This window comes from Theobroma cacao, chromosome 9 (assembly GCF_053813885.1).
Source record: "Theobroma cacao isolate CCN51 chromosome 9, ASM5381388v1, whole genome shotgun sequence".
Lineage (NCBI taxonomy): Eukaryota > Viridiplantae > Streptophyta > Magnoliopsida > Malvales > Malvaceae > Theobroma > Theobroma cacao.
The window spans coordinates 8,988,272-8,998,001 of NC_142647.1; the positions used below are offsets into that span (position 1 = coordinate 8,988,272).

The 9,730-nt window shown below is 34.6% G+C and overlaps 1 protein-coding gene across 3 annotated transcripts; it reads right to left on the reverse strand.

Annotated features, from left to right (window-relative positions):
• Positions 1-471: 471 nt before the first annotated feature.
• On the reverse strand, positions 472-6,020 carry LOC18588985 (CRC domain-containing protein TSO1-like). 3 transcript variants are annotated; one of them, XR_001929528.2, is made up of 13 exons: positions 5,751-6,020; positions 4,671-4,807; positions 4,042-4,582; positions 3,790-3,939; positions 2,994-3,637; positions 2,834-2,908; positions 2,556-2,739; positions 2,360-2,458; positions 2,193-2,259; positions 1,854-1,998; positions 1,036-1,756; positions 855-948; positions 472-764 (listed from the first exon to the last, which is right to left on the reverse strand). XR_001929528.2 is itself a non-coding variant. In XM_007013764.3 (12 exons), exons 1-11 carry the CDS (start codon positions 5,829-5,831, stop codon positions 1,057-1,059), a joined length of 2,823 nt encoding a protein of 940 aa, XP_007013826.3. In that variant the 5' UTR covers positions 5,832-6,020; the 3' UTR covers positions 472-764; positions 1,036-1,056. The 3 variants fall into 3 exon arrangements, 2 of the variants coding, with proteins under 2 accessions (XP_007013826.3, XP_017983279.2); XM_007013764.3 differs by lacking the exon at positions 855-948; XM_018127790.2 differs by lacking the exon at positions 472-764 and having other exon boundaries at positions 852-948.
• Between the last annotated feature and the right edge of the window lie 3,710 nt (positions 6,021-9,730).

Consider the following 9,730-nt stretch of genomic DNA (forward strand, 5'->3'; position numbering starts at 1 on the left):
TGGCTTTATGTTGTTTGGGGAAGTATAGGAATTTGAGGTTGTCTCTACCTCTAGCTTCCATTGACCTATATACAATTCATGTACCTACTTTGTAAAGCGCTTAGGCTACATTGTATTTACACTTGCAGAATACCCATGTACAAGAAATAGCCGACACAATCATTAACCCAAGTCAACCAGGTAAAGGTCTTCCCCAGCCGGTGGAGCTTAAATCACGGTTGCAGTCCTCCGTTCTTCGGTCTTCGAGTTGGGAGAAAATTGTAGTAATAATTTTGGATCCATTGCTTTCATCATTGCCGCAAAATAACATTAGTACATTCCCCTTCATGGTTTCGGATTCAGAGGCAAATTGTATATGGTTGAATTAATGACCAGTATGTTGCATGTAAGTAATTTACCAGCGGCAAATATAACAATGATGATAGAATGGCGCACTCTTACATAAAGGTTTGACAGAAGGACAACAAAGGCTTACTCAACATTAGCTTCGATAATCTCATTAAAAAAGATGAAAGAAATGCGGACATTAGTGTTGATAAATTTTTTTTTTTTTTTTGCTGGGTTGAACGGCAGCACCTTTGGGCTTTGGCGAGTCCTTCCTCTAATCATGAGGAATGAACCATAAGTGGCTTGCATTAGAAACATCCAAACGAACGAAAAGACTGACAAGTAACGGAGATAAACAGAGAAAGGAGGACTAGGGATCACGAGGCCATCATTCCGGGAATTTATTCGATGCTCTAAAAATGTGGCCGCTCTAGTACCTGTATACCAAAAAGAATTATGATGGCAATAATCATGAATATAAAATGGCAAAACGCTACTTCAAAAGTTCCAAAGACAATATGCCAAACCTTAAAAAGTTATGAAACTTTAAAAGCAAGGTGCTCAATGCTCTCTAAAGCTCAAGTACAACAATCCAACATGAAAGTACCCTAATGCAGTATGCTGCACAATGTAGCAAAACCTAGCATAAGTCAGTGATTTGGCTAAAAAATGCACATAATAAGGGGTCAGTAAAACGCAACAACTTACTCCAAAATGCAGGTTTGAAAATTAATCATTGCTACTATTTTCTTGGCAACTGCTTCTATTCTGATTACTGCTGCCTTTTAAATCAATGCAGGGAGTGAGAGGTGGGAAAGAAGGCACAGCTTTTAATATGAACTTACGGCCACTTCTTAATGGCCCTGAAGAGCTTGACCCAAGCTGTAGCAAATTGTGAGGAGGTGAAACTCGCTTGCCATTTGGAGAACTTGTTTTCACAGACTTATTGGGTGTAGATGTGTCTTTCAATATCTCAGGTGTATCATCCTCCAAAATGTCAGAAAGTCCATCAGAGTCAAGCCCCTGAAGATTCTTAGTCCCATCTAAAGAAGACATGGGCGTAATAGGCGAACTACGCCAACGAAGGGAACCCCCTGAAGAGAGACAACCACTTCTAGGGCCCAATGGGAATCGTGAAAGACTTGTCAATTCCCGTGCTTTGGATGATGTGGAACCTAAAATAATTGAGGGATGATTTGGAAGTGGAGTGTGATGGCATCCATCGCCAAGCACATCTGCGTTGTTGTAATTGATTCCCTCACAGTAAGAACCAACATCCAAATTTTCTTTACTTGTTTCCAGAAGCATGTCATTGCTATCAGAAGTTCTTGGAGATCTTGGAGATTTTGCTAAGACGGTAAGATCAGACTCAGGTGATGGAAGGCATCTCCTGGAAAGAAGTCTGGATTTGGGTGCATTCTTTCCATGGCTGAAGAGAAAAGCAAGTAATCAGCAAATAAAGTAGTTGTATTGGTATATATAGTTTTCCTTGAATGATACTAGGACATCACAATCATAAATCTTACTCTGAGCATTGGAATGAAGGTGTCAGAGGTGTAAGATAATGTGGATCACACAAGTCAGAATTCAAGAAATCTTTCTTAGCTGCCACTGTGCTTTCTGATATCTCCCCACCACCTCTGTTCACTATCTCTTCAGTCACACAATAGTCTGTAAACACAGCAATAAAAATAACATTGATACTTAATTCTTACCCACCAAAAGATACTAATTTTCAGCCCAAAATTAGACCCTTAAAAGATGTTGGAAGGAGAGAGCATATTTCTCAACTTTCTAGTTTTGGAGATGAAGACTAGAATGCATCAAGAGACAACATTCTTAATGATATTTCTTGCAAAACTCACCTTCTTTCTTGCCAAAGACATTTTTACACCCCTCACATCGACATCCAATGGAGCAACCAACATTAGCCTTTTCAATATAAAGAAGATTCATAAGACCAGCAACAATATACTAAAAGAGATGACATGGTAAGTGTGACAGATGATTCAGGCAGCAATAAATACCAGACCTGATAGCATTCACAATATTTTTTCAGACACATTGACCTTTTGCAATTGCACCCTCTTTTGTGTCTTGCTGAGGATGGTGTCTTCCAGTTTCCATCTTCCTATGGAGGAAAAATATGATTATAAAATTACTAAATTAAAACAAAAACCAAGGCAAAAGGTGTGTTTCTGTTTTTAAGCTGGGGAGCTGTTTTATACCCTGCTAGTTACTGGAAACTCGGTGACTGGCTGTACAATCTTGGGGGCAAATGCTAGTGGATTACGCGATTCAATTTGTTGACGTGTCTCAAGAACTGTATCTTCATATTCAGGTCGGTTGAAGCAACCTTGGCAGGAACAAGGATCAGCACAATAGATTCCGGCAGCAAAACAATCACAATAGCTGCAAAGGAACAAAGAAGGAAAAAATAAGCACATATTGCACTAAGACAGATATATATATGGACTTCAACCATGAAAAAACAGAAGTCACTTACAGTTTCAAGCATTTGGTCTTCTTGCAATTGCAACGCTTGCAACCCTCACCATCAGTGCTGTTTGATGATTTCTTCCTAAAGAAACATAAACTATTAATGGTCCTGATCATAGAGAGAAACTTAGAACTACCAAATCTGCAAGAAGAATCACAAAACTTGCCTTTTCTTTTTGGGGCTTTGTTGGTTAAACATCTCATTACTATCTCCATGCTCCGAGCTAAGCTCCCTCTTTCTGTGTAGAGTCGTCTGACAATCAATCGATTCCATGGTGCAGAGTGATTCAGAAGCAGCAGAACCTGGAATCACACAAGCCTTTGCTTCAAGTGTTCCATCCTGAGGAGCAGCCAATACTTTCTCAAATGCATCTGAGCAACTCTGCATGTTTTCCATTGACTGACAGCTCATAACAGATGCTGATTTTATCCCCTGTATACCCATAGAATCCACTGCCAATTTCATGCTTGCAGTTCCACCTCGACCCATTGGTATAGCATTAACAATGCTGTTTAGGTGTAAGCCAATACCTGATGGCTTGGAAACAGTTAAGGAAGACTTTTCACCATAGTGCTGGGGAATCATGTTTATCGCTAATTGGGACAAGTTAACTAGTTGCCTCTTTCTTGATATAACACTTAAATCCACATGAGACAAACCCAAACCCTCTGTTTCTGATGTTGTAGCAACTGATCTTGAAGTGATCATATCATTTGCTAGACTTGAACTGCTGCAATTTGCTGTAGCTTCTGGCTGAGCATCTCCAAATTGAAGGCAACGCCTACTCATGCCACGTTGGTGTTCGCTAGCCTACATTGACTGTGTAATTATTCTATTGCAAAAGGAAAATCCTAGCAGCATTTAATAACCAAAAAAAAAAAAAAAAAATTAAAGAGCACCATACAATCCACTAGTCTAATTTTGATTTCCCTACATCACAGCTACTTCAAATCCTTTTATACCTCAAGATCATTTGTCATGCTATCAACTGTAACCTCTGCAACTCCTTCAAAATTTTCAGCAAAATCTTCATATTCCTGAACCCTTTGCAAAGATCCAGGCAGCAGTTGAAGGAAACCATCACATCTATCCTCATGGTCCTCTACTACTTTCTGCCATAAAAAAAAAAAAAGACTGAAACATGCATACCTTATCTCCTAATATACATGGTGCTATTCCAAACTTGTTGCAGGAAGACAGAAATCAAACATTACCTGAGCATCCAAGTTTTTGCATTCTTTTCCCTGAGAAGAAAGATCAAACATGTCAGACCCAAATTCGGGGCATTCATCAGATTTCACTTGACCAGCATGTTGCTCATCTTCAATCTTCACTGGCTTGACATGAGAGGTTAACTTTCTTTCAAGGCCTTCTTCACTCTGCCCTGACAACAATTGGGCTGCATCAATTTCCCTCCCCACATCATTTTTTCCAGCAAATTTTAAATTCTTTGTTTCTAGTAAACCATTTACTGATGATTGAAACGCATTTTTTGATTCTTTGCAATTTAAGTTTATGAAATATTCAGAGTTTGCACAGTCTGCTTCCACAGGATCAGCCAAGTATTCATCAACACAGCCAGAGGAACTACTCGGTTGGACCGACACAGAGTCCTTGGTATCATCCTCCTTCTTAATATCAGTGATCAAGCCCTGCTGCAATTCAGAAACAGATCTTTCCAAACTACCAGGACCATCTATATTTTTCTTATCTCCTTCACCATTTTGAGATACTTCCACACTGGATGACTGCGGCCTGTGCAAAAGGTTTCATGCAATCAGAGTTAATGAAAGAAGCCATTCAAGCAGAAAACAATAAAGCCAAAATCCAAGGGATGACAAACCTTCTAAGTGTATTTATATGTGGGGATGTAAATACAAGAGGGGGAGAATTAAGTCCCAGGAACCCTTGAGCTACATGTGGCACCTTGTCATGCTTTATAGGAGATAGACTGCTAATGTAATTGGAAAAAGGGGATTCCTGAAATCAAAGTGAACAATGATATATAAGAATTCTAGAAATCATGATAATGGAAATGACATCCAATTGTAAAGGCTATACAGTTAGCTAGGTAAGAAATGGGAGGAAGAAGGAACATAAGGTGACAGCTGCAAAGTAATGGACTTAACCAATATCAAGTGTAACATTATTATTCATGTCATACCATAAAGCGCATAATAATTGCCTTCAAACCATTCTCCTCTCTCGGTAACCAAGGTCAGCATACAATTAAACAATTAATGGAGCAAACTAAATGAAACACAATTATCATCACATTGTGCAAAACACAATTATCATCACAATGTGCAAAATCTAGAACTGCAATAAGTTAAAGAACCAAGCAGCATTTACTCATCAAAGAAACTTTTGTTTTCCAAGACACCTCCAATGACAAAATAGCTTCAATAAAAGATAAATTCAAATCTACTTCAAATCCAAGCCATCATCCATTAAAGAACAGTCACATCTTTATACAAAGTTTAGTGTTTTACCACTCCATTGAAATGAACCTCCCAATCCCTCACAAAAAAAAAAAAAAGACCAATACCCAGATAATTAAACCCATCCAATTAGTGGAATTCTAGTCAAACACACTTCAAATTACAACTCTCCCAATATAATTAAAATGTCACTTAATCAAACATTTTATGTTCACTAACACCTACAAACCTTAACCACATTTACAAACAAAACCTCCCAAAACACAAATCTAAAACTGAAACTGAAAAAATATCACCAGCAGCAAATTTACAAAAATACCATCTAAAATCCAAACAAAAAAAGTTTTTTCTTTAAAAAAAAAAAAACTTAGAAAGAGATCTGAAAATACAAGAAATGGTAAGAACACTATAAAGTAACAGCACAAGTTATATCAATTAAGGGAATAAAAACTATACAAGAGTAAAAAGGAAAAAAAAATTACTTGAACTGGGGAAGAAGCAGAAATAGAGGCTGCAGCAGAAGAAGAGGAAATTGGGGCTTTAGAAGGTTCAGGAGAATCCATGCTTTGAAACCCTAACCCTAATCAGTCTCTGCATTTCTCTGTGTTTTTTTTTCCTTTTTTTTTTTTTAACCTCTTGAATTTTGATGTTGAAATTTTGTCAACATTTTTTTCGTTTTTAGTTTCCTTTTTATTTTAATTTCTTTTAGAGGAAAGAGTAAATAGAGACGTAGGCTAAGAGGACAAGGGCGGGCATTCAAAATCCGAGCGGGAACATCCTCTGGCCTTTCTATTGGATAATTTTCTGGGCCCTCATTTATTTGCTGTACTGGGTCGGGCCAACAATCAATTCTTCAGCTTCTTGCTTTTATCATTATTTTTTATTTTGCTTTTCTTACGATAATTTTAATGTTAACCTTTGTTCGTTTTGCAATTTACTTTAGGTACTTTACTTTTTTAAAAACAAATGTAAAATTATAGTAATTGATTAAAATTGAATAAATAACTTAAATACAACAATGCTATGTCAAATTTTATATTGAAGTAAAATCATATATTTTGTTCATATTAAAACTATAATTTTTAATTATTTAAAAATATTATTAGCTCTAACACTAGTACCTTTTGCTTTGTCTTCAAAAATAAAAACCAATAATCAGTGTTTTTTAGACATTGCTCAAAGAATTCTATAAAGACAATTTTATACACAACTAGTGTGTTACTCGCTATGCATTCAGGTTATTATTTTGTATTTGTGTAATTATCAAAAGTTAATGGGAAAATTTTGTCTTAAATTATTTAAATTTGAAAAGTACAAAACTGCAATGTTGATCTAATATATATTTATGTATCTTAATATAAAGCATAAACATAAATTTGGACATGTATATATATTATTGAAAAAATATAAATATAAATTTTACTTTTTAAGTAGAAAAATCATACACCCACCACTAAGCTAATGCTTGATTGAAACATGAATTTAGATTATAGTTCTATGAGAGTTTTTAAAAATAAAAAAGTCATGATTATGATGGAATGTCAACTAATTTTCTAAGAAGAACATATTTAACCTAATATTTAACAAAGTTCTTAAATTATTTAAAAATTTTAAATAAGTTTTTATTCTTTTATTACGTTTAATAAAATTTTTCTATTTTTATTTTGAATTAAATAAACCTTTATGATTAATGATTAATTAGTCAAAATACTTCTTGTCATTCTAAACCACGTGGTGTGATGTGGCATATTAATATTTCATATTGGATGATGATGTGGCATGATGATATAATCATATAATATTTTTTATTATCCACATTAGAGTCATTTAATGCCATGTGAGTATAAAATGACAAGTAGCATTTTGATTAATATCAATTAGTCAACTATTAGTTATACAAGCTAATTTGACCTAAAATAAAAATTAAAAAATTTAATTAGATGCAACAGAAGAATAAAGACACATTTAAATTTACTTAAATAATTTAAAAAATTTTAAATATTATGCCAATATATTTGATATTCTTCAAAATGAAACTATCAAACTCTATTCTATAAAATAATTACGACGTTATTTACATGCTCAATCAAGTGTTTGCATATTTAGGAATTTCGAGAAATCGTTAAAAGACGATATTGCCCATAATGGTACCATTGAGTCGATTAAGCCTCGAACTAGTTCAAATAGGAATTTTAAGGTAAAATTAAGAGTTTCACAGTTCAGGAATGACTCAAAATGGTACTTCGGAGTTTGAGGATCAATTCAGAGTCAAACCGAAAATTTTTAGGGGTAAAATGGTCATTTGCCACTTGGGGATAAAATGAAAATTTTTAAAAAAGATTTTTTTTTGGCCCCATTTAACTTATTGGAGTATGATTTGAGTATTGGAGTATAATTTGAGGGTTTGGCAGTGAAAAAGTTTAATTTCGGTGATTTTTGGAGTGTAGGGGCAAAATCGTAATTTTTCCACATGCGGACAAAATTTGAGATTTTGAGAGAATTTACATCACATTTGACAAATTGGAGAATGGTATGAGTATAAGGGATGAAAAATATGTCTATGGGCAATTTTTCAGTTTTTGGGGCAAAGATGTAATTTTTGACTTTTACGGGGATAAAAGTGTAAATTTCAAAAATTACTCCACCAAGACTTTGGATAAGTCTGAGAATTTTATCTAAGCTATGGATATGTGGAACAAGTGTATGGTGAAAATTTGGAAACAAATGGATGGCTAGAATTTAAGGAATTAATAAAACAAAAAAAATAAGTAAAATAATATTATATTATTTTAGCCTTTAAAAAGGCCAAAATTTCCAGAATTCTCATCTTCTTCAAGCTGTCCAAACCAGGAGAAAAAAAGGGGGAAAAGAAATAAGAACCTTAGCTGAAAAATTTGGGGAAAATCAACAGAAATCAAGAAATCAAGCATTAAAAAGGTAAATTTCATTGATTTTTCTTGTGATTTTCACTACCCATGCATTTTTTTCTCATTTCCATGCAAAATTAGAAAGTGGGTATGGACACCCATGCTGGCCAAACCTCCATGGATGAGTTTTGAGCTTGAGTTTTGGATGATTTTAATTGAATTAAGTGATTTTAGTTAGGTTATATTGAAATATAGTAAAAATAAGCTAGAGAAATAACTTTCTCCCATTGAAACCCATTATGCCAAATTTTCTAGGAGAATATTGGCTACTGATCTTGATGTTTATTTGAGGAATTATGATGAATAATGATGAATTATGAGCCTAGAAAAATAATGGAAATTTTTGGAGCAAAAATACGAATTTTTACCCACTACGGGTATTTTCGTAATTTACTGTCGGGACTGATAAATTGCACCACACTGAGGGACATTAAGTCAATTTGGGTGCAATTGAGGTATAAAAACTGAAAAAAAAATTAATTTGGAGTTTAAACGGACGCGTATATCGATTTAATCAGGTAATAGGCCGAATTAAGTCAGCATCGCATTTAAGCAGTAGTCAGATAAATTGCATATCATATCATGCATATACATTGAGCCTAAAATAGCTTATGACTGTTAGACACAATTTAATTGGAATATGTGTCATGGATTATGGCTAGGTGGTGAGCCATTGGATACGGGTAAAGGACTGTACCCGCAAACTGAAAATGAGAGTATTTCTACTCCTAATACTGTGAGTGGACAATTTATCATCTTAAATATCTAGAGTAATTATACTTGTTTGATGCTTTTATTGAATGGTGAGTTTAAATAATAAAATATTATGTTTTTCAATTAAAATGTTTTTTAATAAAAATGAGATTTATACTGATTTTGAAATCAAATATTATTTTGGGAAAATTGAGTATATGGAGACTGTGTTGAAATTTATGATTTTATATGTTATTGAAATTGTGGTTTATGACACTATGGTAGCATGATGGCTAAATTTTTTGGGTTGGCATGAAATATATGAACAGTTTTGGATTGGTCTCAATAGACTGGATTACATTTTATTCGCCATATTATGCTACTAAAATTTTTATGGGTTTGGTGGTATATTAAACGGTCACTACAGTGGTGGGGGTTTTCGTGGACTGCCTATGAGAGGGGTACGGTAACCCAATTATATAATTACCTCTAGTGAGAGATGTTGGATGAAGTATCTCCTGAGGTAAGATTTGAGTGCACCTCACGTTCGGGCCACCACGTGAGAGTGAGACTCAGCCAACGTCAAGGAACGGCTGTGTGTCAGATGTGAAAACATGTTTATGGGTATGGGTCATTGAACAGCCTTGGCGGTCTCAGTAGGATACCTTGACGAAGGTACCCATGAGAATGATTCTGGCAGGGGCCAAGTTTAAGAAACTCATAAGCCAGGAAAATTTTGATGAAAAGAAATTGTTTGGTATAGATCGAAACGAATTTTGCGTTATGAACATTATTAAAATATAATGTTTTTTTTATATTGTCTCCATCTACTCAGCTTTAGA

Bases quoted from the DNA above. Each gene is read 5' to 3' on its own strand.
- LOC18588985 (XM_007013764.3), bottom strand. From the start codon at position 5,831: ATGGATTCTCCTGAACCTTCTAAAGCCCCAATTTCCTCTTCTTCTGCT. The intron at 4,808-5,750 runs GTAATTTTTTTT...CTTTGATTTCAG, and splicing joins CTGCTTCTTCCCCAGTTCAA to GAATCCCCTTTTTCCAATTA. The intron at 4,583-4,670 runs GTTTGTCATCCC...CCTTTTGCACAG, and splicing joins CATATAAATACACTTAGAAG to GCCGCAGTCATCCAGTGTGG.